The 19,282-nt window shown below is 33.9% G+C and overlaps 1 protein-coding gene and 1 pseudogene across 1 annotated transcript; both read left to right on the top strand.

The window, feature by feature from the left end:
• The first annotated feature begins 213 nt into the window (after positions 1 to 213).
• Positions 214 to 17,918, top strand: LOC123665596 (facilitated trehalose transporter Tret1-like). The gene is made up of 8 exons (XM_045599878.1): positions 214 to 298; positions 4,902 to 5,131; positions 8,379 to 8,549; positions 11,369 to 11,521; positions 13,371 to 13,497; positions 15,612 to 15,847; positions 16,176 to 16,370; positions 17,487 to 17,918. The coding sequence occupies exons 1-8, from the start codon at positions 214 to 216 to the stop codon at positions 17,751 to 17,753; spliced, it is 1,464 nt and encodes a 487-aa protein (XP_045455834.1). The 3' UTR covers positions 17,754 to 17,918.
• LOC123665799 lies at positions 8,663 to 8,780 on the top strand (annotated as a pseudogene).
• Positions 17,919 to 19,282: the final 1,364 nt, after the last annotated feature.

Here is a 19,282-nt window from a genome sequence, read left to right on the forward strand (position 1 = left end):
TAAATTAAAAACGAAAACGTGGCTTTATATAAGACGCGTGATCGCAGCTGTCTCAGTTACATTACATTACAAGCGGCTATCACGACGCTCTCGAGCGTGTGAAAACGCGACATAACTTTGGAATTCAAATAGATTTTTTTTATAATAAGGATTTGTTTCATTAAATAAAATTTTTGTTTTAAATAGTGCAAAAATTGAGTGCAGTTAAAAAAAATGGTAAATAAAATGTATAAAGTTACGTCTGAAAAGATTGAAAAAAAGGGAAGCAAACATTATCAGGTCTTAATGTCGATTGTTGGTAAGTTTTATTAATAGGTATTTTATTTGATGGATATAGATAAAATAAAGTTAAGGGCCTACTTCACTAGTGGATAACGCTATTCGACGGATGACGAGACAAATAAACTTTGAAAGCGAGAGGTAGAATAGGCCAGTAGGACCTGCTTCTCGAATATAGTAGAATTCGATGGTATAAAAATATCAAAAACTTTTTACTGTTATCCGTCAAATAGCGTTATCCACAACTGATGAAACCAACCCTAAGCAATGCGTTTTTTACATTCAGTTTACTACCCTGTAAAAGTTCCAGATAGATCCAAATAAAAAACGATGATTGATGGGAAGTTATCATAAACTGTTGTGTGTGTGTGTGTGTGTGTTTGAACCAGGGATTTCAAATACTTTATTCAAATTTGATACGTTAAAATACAATTTTCATCTGGACATTTTTCGATCCAGATAGATCTATCAGGATCCCCAATGGAACTTAACATTTTATATCGGAATTTTTTCTACAAGGTATTGCCATAATTTTAGAGTTTTCGAAGTCTGTTTGTTCGTTTCTTTACGTATCTATGATCTATCATCAAATCGATATAGCTATAATGTTTTATATAAAAAGGCCGCATGTTAAGATTGTTATGTCCCATAACTTTAAATTATATAATAAATATGTAAATATATGTTTACATTATGAATAATATATTTTTATTTATTGATTTATACTTTATTATACAATAAGATAAATTATTAAATTCATTTATGAGACAGTTACAGATTGTTTGTAATTAATTTTTATGTATAAGCTGTAAAAATATTTCAATAATTTTTTAAAATTAAAAATATAAATAGAAATACAATTATTTTCAACAAATAAGAACAACTTAAACATCAAAAACAAGAAACAATATTCAGAGTAGAACCAACCCGCAGCATGGTGAATTGAGCTTCTCTAAATAGAGAAAGAGGCCTAAGCTAGCAGTGAGATGTAACAGGCTGAATTAATCCAATTTGACATAATAACTGAGTTGTTTTTCCCTTCTTTTCTTACCACTTTTTAACCGACTTCCAAAAAAGGAGGAGCTTCTCAATTCGTCTGTTTTTTTATGTATGTTACATCAGAACTTTTGACCGTGTGGACCGATTTCGACAATTTTTTTTTAATCGAAAGTTGGTGTGTGTCAATTGGTCCCATTTAAATTTATTTGAGATCTAACAATTACTTTTCGAGTTATATCTAATAATGCGTTTTTACTTGACGCTTTTTTCGTCGACCTACGTTGTATTATACCGCATAACTTTCTACTGGATGTACCGATTTTGAGAATTCTTTTTTGATTGAAAGGAGATATCCCTAGTTTGGTACCATGATAAGGAAACAGGATCTGATGATAGGATCCCAGAGAAATCGAGGGAAACTCTCGAAAATCCGCAATAACTTTTTACTGGGTGTACCGATTTTGATAAATTTTAATTTTATCGAAAGCTGATGTTTGTCATGTGGTCACATATAAATTTTATTGAGATCTGATAACTACTTTTTGAGTAATCTTTGATAACGCGTAGTTACTGGACTATTTTTTCGTCGATCTACGCTGTATTACTCGTCGATGTAATTGAAGTCGGTTTTTTTTTCGTTTGCAAGCAAACACAGTTATTATAACTTAATTTTTTTTTAACAACGAAATATTTAACAAAATATGCATGATTATAAACCAAGAAAAACTTTTGCATCTGACCTCCTTAAAGAACATCCTCATATTATACATAACGTGTATGATAAAAACATGTTGTTTGTGATTGGTAAATGTTTTATTAATAGGAATGATTTATAAAGAAGTGTTATATAATATATTTAACCGTTTTGAAAAAAGGAGGATGTTCTCAATTCGACTGTATTTTATGTGTGTTGCTTCATGACTTTTTACTAGGTATAGCGGTTTTATTAATCTTCGGATCGAAAGCTGGCGCTTGTCATTCGGTCCCATTTATCATTACTTATTTATGTAAATTAAAGTTGGATAAGTAAAGTTGGATTTTTTTACCACAATTATTTTTCTTTTATCCACAAAACCACAGCGATGTTCTCAATTGTTCGCGTCTATGCTTTTATTCAAACATCATACATTACGCTTATTCTACAGGCAATTAATTGAAATATCATTTTAAAGCTGTATAAATTCGACCTAGTTAATAAAAAAAAGATCAAATAAAACTCAGTAATATAACCGGGTATAAAACCGATACTACCACGAAAATTAGAAAATCATTTTGGTGTAAGAAGAATAGCTCTTGATCATCATCATCATCACTTCAGCCTATCGCAGTCTACTGCTATACATAGGCCACCACAAGCTCGCTTCAAAAAGGGAGTGAACTCATGTGTTTAATAATAAATAAGAATAACTTAACCATATAAAAGCTTTTTTATGAAAAGAAAGTGTGTCAAATGAAGCCACTATAAACAGGGACTAAACACTGTTAATTTCAGCGTCCCGCAAGGGAGTATCCTGGAGCCTTTATTATACGAAAGTTTCTCATTAGTGAGTTATAATCGAATTACTACGGACTATAATCGTATTATGTTATAATAACAAATAATAAAAATAAAGAAATCTTAAAATGATGTAGATGCCACAAGAACCGTGTTTTTTGAATATTTTAGACCGATCTTTTAAAAATATTTATTTTTAAATTAATGTAAGTAAATTATCACAACTTTATCGCTTGCTTTATAGCAAGAGTCTGATTAAATGACAGATAATTCCGGAGCGTCTTAAGATGAAACGGCTTTCACTGCAGGTTTTTGAATTAACCATTATCAACAAACAGGTACAAGAAGTATTATCTACATGTAGGTATATTAAAAAAATGTACGTTGTCTTGTTGTATACTTATATTGTAAAGAGGGACGCTTTGATTTTTTGTTATGTAATAGAAAAAATCCTAAAGTTTCGTGCTTCTAGCTTCATATTTGACAGATAAACTTTTAAGACATATTGTGGCGTAGAAATTCCACAAGTTCCAGAATAATAAAAATACAATTTATTCTACACCAAAAACAGGAATTATTACATCGCAAAATAGATTTAAAAGTATCTGAGGAACAAAGGGTGGCCGTATCGCTAAAAAGCGATCTCTTCCAGACAACCTTTGGGTATAAGACACGAAACAGAAACTGCAGCTAGGAAGTAAACAAATAATTGGTATGCGAATTAAAATATTTTAATAAAGTACATATAAACTATAAGTGTGTGAAATTTCACACTCCTCCGCCCGCGCAATTTCCGTAAAAAGGGTACAAAGTTTGTGCTTCACGTATTAATATATAGATACCTTATATACAGTACACATTAAAATCATGTGTATGTACTTATATGTAATTGCCTAAAACTCAAGCACAAAACATTTCTGTTTTTTTTCCATTCCGGATATTATTATTTTTTACTTTTTTGGTCGGTTCAGCTTGTTACAAAGAAAAAAAGATGAACTTATTGCTTTAATTTACAATGTCACAAGACTTTCTCCCTTTCCAATCCAGGTTATTTTATAACGTACGTATAATATTATTTACAATCACTCTTATTAGGTGATAATCGACAGTGACCATAATAAATCATCATAAATGCGTGAATGTGCGAAGTTATTGTATCATTAGTTATCAATTGAAATTGTTAAATGCTCGTTTGTAAAAGAGACACGCGCTGTTTTATATAGGGACATGTATGTGGATGTTTATATAAGTGTGTATGTAGTCAAGAATACATGTAATTTATTTTATTAATTTTGAATAAGTTTATAGGTTTATAATCATTATTATTAACCACTCTAGCATTTCTGTGCCGCGGGGCACACATCAAGTGCAAGTAACATCAATTCTCACCACCATGGGTAGACTGGTAGAGATCTCTTAAACTCTCAACTTTCTTTGTAAATGTGATTTTTACTTGTTTCTTTTTTTTAAGTGCAATAAAGAATATAATAAATATAAAGAATATAATACATAAAGGTAGTCTGGAAGAAATCACTCTTTCAGCGATAAGACCGACTTTGTACATGTTTCGTTTTATGTTATTTTTGTTGTGTATTTTAATGGTGTACAATGAACAGTATTACTATTATTATTATTATTATAGAGAAGGAGTGCAGAATATATTTTTTAATTATGCATAAAATACATTAAATCAATAAAAAAAACATTACACACTCTACCATGTATTTGACACACACACGCATATTATTTGTCAGTCTGTAGTCAAATTGAAATTTTTAAAAAAAGTCTCTTTATGTTCATTATTTTTTTGTTTTTTTTTTTTTTAATTTAAATATTTAATTATGGTCGAATTTGGACCACAGGGCGACCACTAGTAAGTATAAATACAGATTGACAAGGCGTCGTGTTTTTGTGCCCTTAAAGGTTATTTTCTTAACAAGTATATATGTCTAATTCAGAAAAATACTTCTTAGAAACTTGTGTATTTTGAAGCTTGAAACGGTGCCAACATTAATGTTTAGTCTTATATCTTTAACATGTTCGTTTTGTGTTGTTACAGCATAAAAAAATACTATGATTAAACTAAAGTTTAGTTTCAAAAAATATGTAAAATAAATCTTTGTTACAGTATGCATGCCCATCTTAGCCTATGGTACGGCGATGGGTTGGATTTCCCCGCACAAGGCTCTCTTGATGGGGGACTCCTCACCATCATTAGAGCCACTCACCGAGGAGGACGTATCCTGGATGGCCTCCATCATGTTCATATTCGCACCCATTGCTGTCTTCATTTATGGAATGGCGGCGGATAAGTTTGGAAGAAAAAAAGCATTGCTCTGTGTGTCTATACCTATATTGGTAATTATTATAATTAGTGATAATTATGTGGAAACATGGGATTTATATAATAAATACGAAAGGTTGTAAGGATAGATGTATGACTGTACGGTTGTTACTTTTCCACGTAAAAATTTATAATGTAAGTGTGTTTGCTCACAAACAAAAAAATAACGACTACAATTTATATCGACAAGTAATATACAACGCAACGAAAGTAAGTGAAAAAATAATCAATTAAAAACGCATTTTTAGAGGTAACTCCAAAAGTACTCTTTAGATCAACGCATCAAATCATCATTTGAATTTAAATGTTACCACGTAACAAGCACCAGCTTCCGATTAAAAAAAATTAATAAAATCTGTGTACCCAGTAAAAAGTTATAAGGTAGTACATAAAAAAATGTACCGAATCGCATTGAGAACCCAAGCTGCTCCTTTTTTGAAGCCGGTTAAGAAAGGAACGCGATGAAACTTGTATGTAGAGCTAAAGATAGAGAATGGCACATTAGGTAACAACTTTCATCTCCAATACTTCGTCGCATTAATAAGTTGAATTTCGAGACCAAACAAATAATGATTTTCCACTATAAAACCGCGCATTATATAAAGTTACAAAATTTTTAACACGCAAAAGAAGAGTTTTAAGTAACAAAAAATAAACTCCCAGAAAGCATACGTTAACTTAAAGCATGAAATTATTGAATTTAGTTGGCTGACTCTACATTCTGAATTCAAATTCTGAAATAACACTGCCCCATTGCATACAGCCAACTTAAGGAAAAAATCCTAATGAGGTTGCATAGCGGTACAAAAATCATTGAAAATTATAAATTCCTCCCAAAACCTGTACAATTACTTTTGCTGACTTCAAAAGGCCTTATACATAAGGATATTTTTGTGAAATTACTTAGCAATTTTTGTCTGTACATTTGTGTACACTTGTGCAGTGTTGTAAGCCATGTGGCTACGGCATTAAAGAATGAAACTACCCCCTCTCTTCCCGTGGGTGTCGTAAGAGGCGGCTAAAGGATAACACAGTTCCACTACCACCTTGGAACTTATAAAGCCGATCGATGGCGGGATAACCATCCAACTGCTGGCTTTGAAATACACAGGCCGAAGACGGGCAGCAGTGTCTTAGGTGTGACAAAGCCAGCCTTGCGATCACCAACCGGCCTGCTCAGCGTGGTGACTATGGGCAAAACACATGAGTTCACGCCATTTTTGCCGCGAACTTGTGGAGGCCTGTGTCCAGCAGTGGACTGCGATAGGCTGAAGTGAGAGTACAGTGTTGTATTTACTATTTTAATTGTGGATAGAGTTTGTACCTCAATGTGATTAATATGGGATCCTATATAATGAAAAGAGATTGTTTAATGTTTGATAATGTGTTTTGATATTTATTGTTATATATTTTTTTTTAAATTTTACTTTTTAAAAAATTGTGTAAGGCCCATGGTATGAATAACATATGTGGAGTGAAATCGTGTGAAACAGTGACGCGACCTGCTGCAACGAGCAGAGCGCGAGAAAGAGAAAACTATATTTTTAAATATCACGATAATCATTAATTTTGGAGTAAAATTAAAAAATAATTAAACAACTTATTGTTTTAAATACTATGTGGCGACATCTATCGCGCGAAATACGAACGACTACAAGCTACGTAATTAGAGAGAAAACTGACGTATGCTACATCGCGCTATCAGAGTTTTCAAAGTGATTAAGTATATATACAAGATCCCGACAATAATCGTCGGGGCGTTAGCCCGCCAGACACGACACCCGTCTGGTTGGAGGATCCTCCCTTTGCGATGGTGGACGAAGAACTTCACAACCTATACCCACGCATCCCCAAACTGGTGACCCCGAGCATGAACGTCAGCGCAGCCTTCGCAAAAGCCACGTCATCATGACGTCATCATCACTTGACCCCGAGCATGAACATCAACGCAACCTTCATCGTCATCATCACTTCCTCAAGCTTTCGAGCAGCAAGTAGCATCCAGTATCTACGGCTTCAGCCTGCCAGCATCTACGGCTGCTACGGGTATCCTGACCACCAGCATGCAGCGGACGCGCATTCCTGGTCATCGCCCACAGCCCTCTCAGCGACTTTGGCACAGCACACTGCACTTTGGCCGGTCAGCAAGCAGAGACGCACTTCTCTCCTGGTCGACGCAGCAGCAGCCACTACGCAGTACTGCACCGCTCCGACTCACTGGAGCATATGCAGCATCACCGCAGACAGTTCCGACTCACCGTGAACTATGCGGCATCTGGTTCCGACTCACTGGAACATTTCACTGGCCCGGCAAGCATCACAAGATGAATGGACGACTTAACCTGCTATCGACCTCCGGTCTCGGAGGGGAGTGATGTGGCGACATCTATCGCGCGAAATACGAACGACTACAAGCTACGTAATTAGAGAGAAAACTGACGTATGCTACATCGCGCTATCAGAGTTTTCAAAGTGATTAAGTATATATACAAGATCCCGACAACAACCGTCGGGCCGTTAGCCCGCCAGACACAACACCCGTCTGGTTGGAGGATCCTCCCTTTTCCTCACGCTCCCAAAACTACTAGAAGTCGTTAGGCTTATTATCTGTTATTTTATTATTTTTTATTTTTTATACCTTATTGTACATTACAAATATATATACAAACAAAGCATGAAGATAGTTACAGATAGTGAAGTACATTTTAACTACTTGCCGGAATAAACAAGTAAAATAAACTCCAGTGTCGTGTCGGGGCTGACGGCTGACACATATAACTTTTTTTATTCGATAATTTCACAAAAAAGAAAGCTAAAGGTTAAAGTTATAGGTTATGTATTATATTAATTAGCTCGTTCTGCATTATAATTGTAGTGTATGGGTAAACGAATTAAAATCACTGTTTCACTGTTCTAAATATATGGAGCTTTTTGCATGGAACACAATTTATTAATAACTAAAAAACTCGATAACACCGACATAAAGCTTATTCTTTTCTCAGACATTATCTCGTTATCAACAACTGAGCAAATAAAAACAAAGCACAGTCAATGTATATGTATAATGTATAAATAAATAAAAATGACTCGCCGAATAACTGCAAAATTTGGGTTTCTATTTTTTTTTTTCAATATTATCAGGACAAGGTTTGTGTAAAATAAAATTAAAAAAATCGTAATATTCACGAAAAAAATGGCGGTACAAAATTTGCAACTAGTTTTTATCAATATACAAATACGATAGTGTAACATTTATTCCAGCTTGGTTGGGTGGTGAAGCTCATAAGCTCGCATCCCGTCGCTCTGATCGGAGCTCGGGCACTGATCGGCTTCGGATCTGGAGGCGGATTTGTGGTCTGTCCATTGTATGTCAAAGAGATCAGTGAAGACAGCATACGAGGCATGACTGGAACTTTTCTAATATTCTCACAGGTAAGCTTGAAACCAAAAATAATACACAATTTTTGAAGTGAAACTTTTTTAGGCGCATGAGGGGTAAAATTTTTACGGATCGAACGCGTCACGGCGTCACGAGTCACGAATTTTTAAACGTCCATACCACGTTTAATACACCGGTTCTCGTCCGATCACCGAAGTTAAGCAACGTCGGGCGCGGTCAGTACTTGGATGGGTGACCACCTGGAACACCGTGTGACGTTGGCTTTTTGTTTTTTTTTTCAAGTCGTTTTTTTAATTAGTTTTTTTGTCAATTAGTTTGCCAAAGAAGTTTTACTTCTGACATGTGTACTTTGTTTTTTTTAACCGACTTCCAAAAAAGGAGGAGGTTCTCAATTCGACTGTATTTTTTTTTTTTTTTTTTTTTTTTTTTTTTTATGTATGTTACATCAGAACTTTTGACCAGGTAGACCGATTTCGACAAATTTTGTTTTAATCGAAAGGTGGTGTGTGCCGATTGGTCCCATTTAAATTTATTTGAGATCTAACAACTACTTTTCAAATTATATCTAATAATGCGTTTTTACTTGACGCTTTTTTCGTCGACCTACGTTGTATTATACCACATAACTTTCTACTGGGTGTACCGATTTTGATAATTCTTTTTTTGTTGGAAAGGGGATATCCCTAGTTTGGTACCATGATAAGGAAACCAGGATCTGATGATGGGATCCCAGAGAAATCGAGAGAAACTCTTGAAAATCCGCAATAACTTTTTACTGGGTGTATCGATTTTGATAATTTTTACTTTAATCAAAAGCTGATGTTTATCATGTGGTCACATATAAATTTTATTGAGATCTAATAACTACTTTTTGATTAATCTTTGATAACGCGTATTTACTTGACATTATTTTCGTCACCTTACGTTGTATTATACCTCATAACTTTTTACTGGGTGCACCGATTTTGACGTTTCTTATATAAATTAAAAGCTACTATTCGTCACGTGGTCCCATTCAAATTTAATTGAGATTTGATTCGTAATTTGTGAGTTATATCTAATATTGCGTATTTACTTGACGGTTTTTTCGTCACCCTACGTTGTATTATACGTTATATCTTTTTACTGGGTGCACTGATTTTCATCTTTTTTGTATAAATCAAAAGCGAATACTTGTCATGTCGTCCGTTTTAAATATGATTGAGATATAATGAGCAATTTTTGAGTAATCTTTGATGACACGTATTTACATGACGATGTTAAGACGACTGTGGTCATGTTCAATACTTTGCCACAACGCCATCTATCAAAATGTAATGAAATTATTTCGTTCACTATCGATCAAATTACAATATTCCACTAGAGTAGAGAGTAGCAGTTTATTCGTTATAAAAATATTTGAGCTTTTAATTTTTGAGTTATCGCTAATACTGGGTATTTACTTGGCTATTTTACGTCGACCAACGTTATATTAACCTCATTACTATTTTACTGGGTGGACCGATATCGATGATTCTTTTTTTAATCGATAGGTGGTGCTTGTCATGTAGTCCCATTTAAATATAATTCAGATTTGACTCGAACTTTTTGAGCTATATCTGATATGGCGTATTTACTTGACTGTTTTTGGAGTTTTCTCCTTAAGAATCGATTTTCATTTAAGGCCCCGGAATGAAAAAATTGAACAGTAAAATCTACTGAACGAATGACCTTGTTAGAGATGGCGTTCAGACGTTTTCTAATAACGCAATTAGGTTCCGATAGATGGCGTTATTGCATTCATTTATTTACAATTTGATATAGTAATAATATATTTCTTAGACTAGTAAGCCTTTTTGTGCCTATTTAGACAGTTGATCTGAAGGGGTAAACTCCAGTCATGCATCGGAGCTGTGTGAAAACATGAACATTACATATTTTTAATAAAAAAGACATAAACCGTAATTCAATATAAATCCGCTTCAACTAAAAAACCCGCCGTAATAAGCGATGTCAGCGCTTCGCGCGAATCGACGACGGGCCTTTTATGAAATTTTTGCCTACAATCGCTAACAAAATGTTAGAAATAACAGTAGAACATTATATAATTCTACAATTTTATAATGTCGCGTTATATGGAATACGAACAAAGTATTACTATTTTTTCGTCGATCTACGTTGTATTACTCTTCGATGTAATTGAAGTCGGTTTTTTTTTCGTTTGCGAGCAAACACAATTATTAATGAGACGTATTTGTAATAAACATTGATTTTTGATAATCACTAACTATATGTATGATTCAGAGTGTGGTAGCCATTCCCTTAATAAGCCAATAACCTATAGCAACTTTTAATACAATTGCTTTGTTATAATTGTGCGTGTAGACGCCTCAACACCGGCTGCGGCCGTCGTAAGTTCGATTCTCGCTCGGGGTGGATTTGTATATTTGTGCAAATATCTGTTTACGGTCTAGATTTCTGTAAAGCTGTCAGTCCCTGTTGCTATCATAGCCGTCTGATTTGAAACGTTACTCCTAGTAGCTAATATATCCGCCAAACCGCGGTGGTGCAGCATCGTGGATTAAGCTCTGATCCTTCTCCTAGATGGAAAAGAGAGATGCCAAGTTTTCTACAAACATTTTCCTAGCTGAAATACAGTTATTATGTCGCTTGACGCTTCAGCATGTAATTTCCCACTACTGGGCATAGGCCTCTTTCCCCATATAGGTAGTTATTATAAAGAGCAACAACTAGAAAAAGTAGTATTTTCTGTTTACAAAACTGACTTATTTACAAAAAAAAAGTGTTACAAAGAAGAAAGTGCGTTAAAGGTTATAATTAATTTGTTTGAAACATAAATATTACTTCATAGACCGTCGGCAACCTAGTGGTGTTTATGCTTGGCGATCTGCTGCCGTATCACACCGTGCTGTGGATTCTACTGGCAATCCCGCTGATACATTTCTGTATCCTACTCAAGCTGCCTGAAACACCCTCCTATCTCATCAAGTGCGGCAAAAATGAGGTGAGTTTAATTTAAAAATAACTTCAATTTCTAAATAGATTATTTTTAATATTTATTTTATTTAACATATACCCTTATTATCAAATTTTAAAATATATTTATAAAAAAAGAAAAATAATAATATTTGAAAATATAAAAATAGTTGCCGTCCGGTGGTAGGTTGAGGCCCAGGCCACCGGTAGTTAGGGTTCCAGGCTGAGGAACCTCCTCACGATGCGGGCTGTTTCAAGCAACACTGCCTTTTGAATCCGACCCTTGATCCTTTCTTTAGCCGGCCAAAGAATCGTTCCTTTACCAGTTGTTTCATAACATTTATTATTATTTATTGCATAGCAACGTGTACTTGTAACCGTTATTTTTTTTTATAGCTGTACCATTGCTTAGGACAAAGTACCCTTATTATTCGTTTAGAAGGCTTGTTACCACTACCATTATAACTTTTAACGAATTAAACTCGAATCTCTTTTACGGATGAAGCTGTGTTACTCACGAAACTTTTTTTGCATGTTTTGATGGCTTATCATCCTAACGGTAGACAGTTTTATATTTCGTGATTTCCTCCTTCTCCTGCCGGCCTAGCATGCATACAACGAGATATCTCTTGACGAGAGAGAGAGATAATTTCTACATCGAGTATTTTCTCGATTACCCTAACATGCGCACTACGAGAGACAAAATTCTCTTCCGAAGACTTCGCCTTGTCGAGTAGAGAAACATTATCAACCATAATCACAACTGAATATCATTCTTATTTCTTATGTCGTAAAGTTGAATTTACAAGGTTATTGACCAATCGTGCCAAACCGGGATGAGCCAACGTTTGTATAATTTCAAACGAGTGACACATGTTTTATTTAACAATGTTCTCGGCCTTTTGGTTAAGATAAAAAGTGTATATCTAATTTAAAAAATCTAATATGGAAAATAAAACGGCGTAAGTAAATGAATTTAATTATATATGTAAAACAATATGCTCGTGTTGTGCTTTATATCTTGTTGCACATTAGATAATTGTAATTCTATCACGCATTGTTTTTTTTTTTAATTTTTAAAATTTTTTGAATTTTTGAATTTTTTTTTTTATTATTGATTTTACTTTTATTCTATTTAATTTTATTTTTAGTTATTGATTTTTTTAATATAATTTTGTTTTGTTTTTTATTCTGAATGTTGTCTTGTCTTGTTGTACTAACCCAATATGGACTTATACTTTGGTCTGAAATAAAGTATTATTATTATTATTATTATTTAGAATAAGAAGCAACAGGGCGCAAATACGTTTTTTGTGTCATTATATGGCACACTTCACTCGACTTTTCGCATTTCCCGCTCTTCGTATACCGAAATTATATAATTATAATAGGGAAACGCCATGGTATACAAAAAATAGGCACCCGGTTTTATTTATTTTTTATTTATCGTCTTTCTCGTCGATAATATTGAAGACGAGAAGTTTCTCTTCCTAAAACGACAAAATTCGACAAAATTACGATGTCATGTTAGCTTCCGTAGAGATAAATATCAAAGATCACTAAAATTTAATGATTATCTCTTCTATTGACGTAACGAGAAGAGTATCGCGTGCACGCATGTTAGCTACTGTAGACATAGAGAGATAATACGAGAAAAGGGGTAGACAAAATTTTGTCGTGGCGCGCATGCTAGGCCTGCTGGCCTGCCTTGCTAACTGATGTAAAGTTTGTAATATTCTGCAGATTTCTTTTTGTAATCTCTTTAATCAGTGTACCTACACATATAGTGGGATATCTATAACCTTACTCAACATATCTGCCGTTTAATCACGTGCTGTCACGTCAGTATGGTGTGTTTTACGATACATATTTTTCAGGAAACAGCCAAAGTGTTGGGTTGGTTACGGTCTCTTCCACCCACCGACAGCTCTATCAGTGAGGAGGTAGACCGGCTGATTATCGAACAAACTACGTGTGAACCGAAATTCTCACCCAAGTTACTATGTAAGTGTTTTCAACAATTAACAAAAACAACATTAACAAAATTGAACAGTAGACATCTTGGCAAGCTTGAACAAGGAGCGATATACGTGTCGCAGCATCTAGCGCCTGGTACAAAAATGTTGCCCGCCTTTTCCCGTCACAATGGTAAGGAAGTGAATAAATTTGTGTAGGGGCGTGACGGTATTTTTTTAATGAGAAAATCTGAAAACTAAGAATACTGAAGTTATCATACCACCCGTTAACTCACCGTGCTCTCCGAAGCACGGTGGGGTGACCCACAAGGACAGATAGCCAAACCGGAAATAAATATTTGTACAAATACAAATATCCATTCCGAGTGGGATTCGAACCCGCAAACAGTCGGTGTTTTAGGCGACTACTAGTACAACTACACCAGAGTTGTTGTAAGGATAAAATTGTAAAGATAACTCAGCGGACGGTCGTGGCCTTGACATTTTTGGTAATATTACATATAAAGTTCTCGTGTCACAATGTTAGTTACAATACTCCTCCGAAACAGCTGGACCGATTTTTATGAAATTTTGTGTGCATATCGGATAGGTCTGAGAATCGGCCAACATCTATTTTTCATATCCTCTAAGAGACGTTGCGCGGTTAAATGTCTCTCTCAGCGTCATTGCTCAGCGTTAATATTTCACACGATTTAAATTCTCACATTTTTTTTACATACCACTGGCCTTATATCATTTTTTAAGGAGTAAATTCATTACATTAACATTATATGCCAATAGCCCAGTAACATTTTTTTGAGGTATGAAAAATAATAGCATTAAATTGTTCCAATTTCGAAGAAAATTCCAGACGATAAGTTTTCAAATAGAATTGTCCTGTTTTGAGACGATTCAAAAGACTGTTTTTAAAACGTATTTATTGTTTCAATCGACGAAATAACCTCTGATCCTTTCATTGATATTTGAGCTCAGCACGTCATTATCAATTTGTCGGACATTCAAATTCATTGCTCCTATTTAGAAGGACAGATATTTGCTAAATGTTTACTGTTTAATTCGCTGGAATCGTTAACTAGTCTTCAAATGACGTTATGTTTATTTGTTAACTAATAAAAATAGTACAAGTGGGATTTCGTTCTTAACGTGTTGAAATTTTTATGGAACTTATTAAAAAGTTATTTAAAAAAGTGTATTTTATTGATTGATTCATTCAGTCTGAACAGCCTACTGCTAGGCTTCTGCCTCTTTCTCTATGTAGGAGAGGAGTCAGAGCTTAATCCACCACGTTGCTCCACTGCAGGTTGGATATATCTTATAATTAACGGTCGCTATCACGTTTCTATGATAACAACCGAGACCAACAACTTAACGTGCTCTCCAAAGCACGACAGAAAAACTAGGGCAGACACTCAGACCAGAAAAAATATATGTACAAGTACAAATATCCATCCCAATCGAGAATCAAACCTACAACTCTCACAACTTTGACACTGCTTGTTTATACAACTAAGTCGGCAAACAAGCGTACGGCTCATTGATGGTAAGCGATTACCGTAGCTTATACACCTGCAAAACCACAAGCATTGCAAGCGCGTTGTTGACCCTACGCTCTCTAGGAGATTTGGTCGCCTTACTCACCACAGGAACATAACACCGCTTGAAAGCAGTACTATTTAACTGTGATCTTTTGTAAGATTGAGATACTTACCCAGTTGGACTACTGAGTCTTCTTGTATTCAAAAATATATTTTTATTATCATACCACTAATCCAAACGACAAGTGTAGTATCTAAGTGTTAAATAGTTCCATAACGTCGATCGGATTCCATTCCCGCCCGGAGGCAGAGTAACCCGATGTTGATTCTGGTTTGTTTTGATTGGTCTCACTACCGTGCTTAGAAGAGTGATAACAAATAGTTATTCAAAAATTCAATTTATATTTTATCTTGTAATAAATTTTCCCCAATCTGGAGCTGATATCTTTAAGTCACAGAATGGTTTCAAGCAAAAAGATTTTTTATTCGAAAAAACAGAATCTAAGATTTTGGAACGACCAAACAACCTTTTCGGCTCCTTATATTAACATAAGTAGAATATCAATATTGATATTTATAATTTTACAACATATTTGTATTGTTATAGTTGCTGATAAAACCGCTTTAAAAGCATTCTGGGTGGCACTCATAGTAAACCTTACGAGAGAGTTCTGCGGTTGCATCGCAGTCCTCGTGTACGCCAGCCACATCTTCGCGGAAGCAGGAAAGGACCCTGGAACGAGCATCGCCCTGTCTCCCAACAAACAATCCATTTTATTAGCTGCTGTCCAGATCTTTGGGTCGTTTTTAGCTTGTCAGCTTGTTGACAGGGCTGGTAGAAAGGTATTTGATACATTGCAATCATTAAATTAAAATAATAATAAAGAAAGTTAACAGGATCTTCTGAAGTGTTTCTTAGTTTTTATGTATTTTAATTTTGCTCCTAAAAAACCTAAAAGCGATATTTTAAGTAAAAAAATAAAAAAAAGATCATACGATCGTTTTATCTTAGAAATTTTGTGCTATATATATATAATAGTCATTTACTGTGTTAAATAGCCGTCAAAGACGAAGATCTCCCGCTAAGATGAAACACGGAAAAATAAAGAGTATAATACTTCGGATTAAATTTTAATCTTTCAAGTTCTTATGTTCTAAATTTGTCCTTCAGCCGCTGCTAACAGTGACGAGTGTAGTAGCCGGATTCAGTATGTGCCTTCTGGGCGTGTGGTTCTACCTGCAAGGCGTTGGTACGTTGCTACCAGGTTGGGTGCCTATCGTCGCACTGTGTACATGTATCTTCGCTGACGCCTCCGGCTTGCAGCCTTTACCATACGTTATTATGACAGAGATGTTTAATTTCCAGGTAAGAATAAAATAAAGTTTTTGTAAAATTTATAAGATAGGTTACCTACGTACTAATAAGTAATTAAGTATATATTTATTTATTTAAATAAATTTTAGATAAAAAGAGATGATCTGATAGTATAATATAAAATTATTAAAAAAGAATTTAGACAATGATATCACACAATATAGATAATACTGATTGAGATATTTCTTAAAAAGTATCTATACAAAGAAATACAATTGGAGTATCTGTAATATTAAAATATCCGCTTTTTACTAAATGCATATGGATGTACACGGTACATATACCAAAATATTTTTTTTTACAATTTTTGTCTGTCTGTCTCTGTGTCTGTCTGTTTGTTCTGGGTAATCTCTGAAACGGCTGGACCGTTTTTGACACATAGCTAAAGTAATAAGGAGTAGCTTAGGATACTTTTATTTTAGAAATCTATTTATTTTATAACTCTGCGAACTGAACATTAACCTTTTTGTTAAATTCCACGCAGACAAAGTCGCGGGAACAGCTTGTTATGAATACAAATCGCAATACTTAATGTCCGCTATAAACTTTGAACGGTCCACATATATAATTATTTATTTTTATTTATTTAACAATTTATGTACACTAGGATAGCAAAAGGATATAGCTCTTATAAACAATGCTGGTATAAAGGCACTACTTATCCCATGATGGAATCTGTTCCAGTAGTCCTACCACAGGAAACTTATAAAACAGTCGCAAAATTAGCGTGTACAATCTAAACATATAGAGAATAAAAATATAATAAATACATAATTATACAATATATAAATGCACACATACATAATAATGTATACAGACGCATTTATTTATATATATTAATTATGTATATTTAAAGAATTTCACTTGAAACAAGCAAACAATACAAAATAATGCAATAAAGAATGGCGCGGTTGAAGGACCGAAGAAAATATTAGATTATAATTTTGTTAGGTTGTTACATTAAATAAATTGACTAGGAAGTGAAAAATTTTTTTTTCATAATTATCGCAAACTATTAATTTTATTAGAATGTCCAGTTCATTGCTGCTTGACACTGTCAGATACGTATTGACTGCTATAAATTAATTGCATCTAATTTGTTTACAGCTCCGCGGTACTGTCGCCACATTAATTATGGCGATTTCATTGGCTACTGATTTTGCTCTTTTGAAACTATTCGCACCATTAAACAATTGGATTGGATACCACTCCACTTTCTGGGTGTTCAGCTTCGTCTGCTTAGCAAACGTCTTCTACTTAATCTTCTACGTGCCAGAAACGAAAATGAGAAACCTAGAAGACATCTACGCGGATCTAGAAGGGAAGAAGATACGGAACAAGAACGAAGACATTGTTGAAACAGTTCACGTTTAACTACCAAATTTAGAGTTAATTAGGTATTAAAGTGATTTTTGAAGAAATGAGACATTTAAATGTGATTTTTACTTTTTGAAAATTATCGATTCATTCAGCAAGAATTAACAGTGACGTCATAAGGACAAATTATTCGAGCATATTCACGTATAATATATAAATTAATTATAATCAAATAATTTATTATATAATGGCTTATTTTACATAACAATTATCCCACCATCTTTTTATTATATAAAATTCATAAATTAATGGACACGTAAATATAAATTGATGTAACCTATACATACCTAAGTATAGTTTACATCAATTTATCTCGTTGTATGCGTAACATAAACCTCACGATTAATTTAAGAACAATTTATGTGAAATATACTCGACACTTCATTAGGTCAATATCCCAACTGTGAGTCATTCCAAGGATTTGGAGTCAAAATAATGAATCGAAAACTTCAAATAATGTGTTCGGTTCTATAATTATTGTACTTACAAGTATTTTAAAAATAAATAAATTCCGCACAATAATAGACCTAACACAAACGCCCAATGCACTGCAAATATCCGTATGCTGAAAGTTCCAGATGGATCCAAATAAAAAATGATGATTGATGGGAAGTTATTGTAAACTATTGTGTGTTTGAACCAGGGATTACAAATACTTTATTCAAATTTGATACGTTAAAAACAATTTTTATCTGGGCATTTTTCGATCCAGATATATCTGTCAGGATCCCAATGGAACTTAACATTTTATATCGGAATTTTTTCGCAGACTGGACTATGCAAATACATTTTGTGTTATAATTTCTTTATCTGACAAATATATAAATATGATAAGTAAAATCAAATCGACAAAAAATATATTAAACGGTATGTATTTAATATTACTTTTAGTAGCCTAAGTTACATCAGTTATTGTATAAATTGTAAATAATTATTTTTAAGTCAATTTTCAGGTTGTCTGAAATCCTAATTATTTGTGATAATAAATTTAAATTTTAAAATGATTACTGCATTGTCGTTTAATCCTGTTTCGTTGCTAAAAATTACATACATAGACCATTGTTCGTGGGCTCGTGAGAAGGGCTTTAAATTCAACATTATTACTATGAACTGTTAGAAAATTTAATGCCATCCTTTCTAGTTACAGTATTGGTAACTTCAAGAGAAAAGTGAATAGGCATCATAAAGGCATGTGTGACTCACTTACCAAAATTTTGTAATCGCCATTTTAATCGCAACGATGAGCAGATCCTAGAACTACTTCATATGCCCGCCACTCTACATGTAGTTAGATTTCTTCTATTAGTGAAAAAAAAACAAAGTTATATTTAAATATTAAGAATACACCAGAAGAAATGTATCGACCGAAATTATATTTTAGTTAATAACCACCTTGGCTTATCAAGGCATTTTTTAATCATTTTCACATTACATTATATAAAATACCGTTCGATTATGCACCGACTCCCCGACTCTTTCAACACTCCTACACTCTAACACTTCGAAGCTCCGACCCTCCGATACAC

This window comes from Melitaea cinxia, chromosome 24 (genome assembly GCF_905220565.1).
Source record: "Melitaea cinxia chromosome 24, ilMelCinx1.1, whole genome shotgun sequence".
In the NCBI taxonomy this organism is placed as follows: domain Eukaryota; kingdom Metazoa; phylum Arthropoda; class Insecta; order Lepidoptera; family Nymphalidae; genus Melitaea; species Melitaea cinxia.

Excerpts from the sequence above, each read along its gene's own strand:
- LOC123665596 (XM_045599878.1), top strand. The coding sequence starts at position 214 with ATGGTAAATAAAATGTATAAAGTTACGTCTGAAAAGATTGAAAAAAAG. Across the intron at positions 8,550-11,368 it reads CTTTTCTAATATTCTCACAG|ACCGTCGGCAACCTAGTGGT; the intron begins GTAAGCTTGAAA and ends ATTACTTCATAG. Across the intron at positions 11,522-13,370 it reads TCAAGTGCGGCAAAAATGAG|GAAACAGCCAAAGTGTTGGG; the intron begins GTGAGTTTAATT and ends CATATTTTTCAG.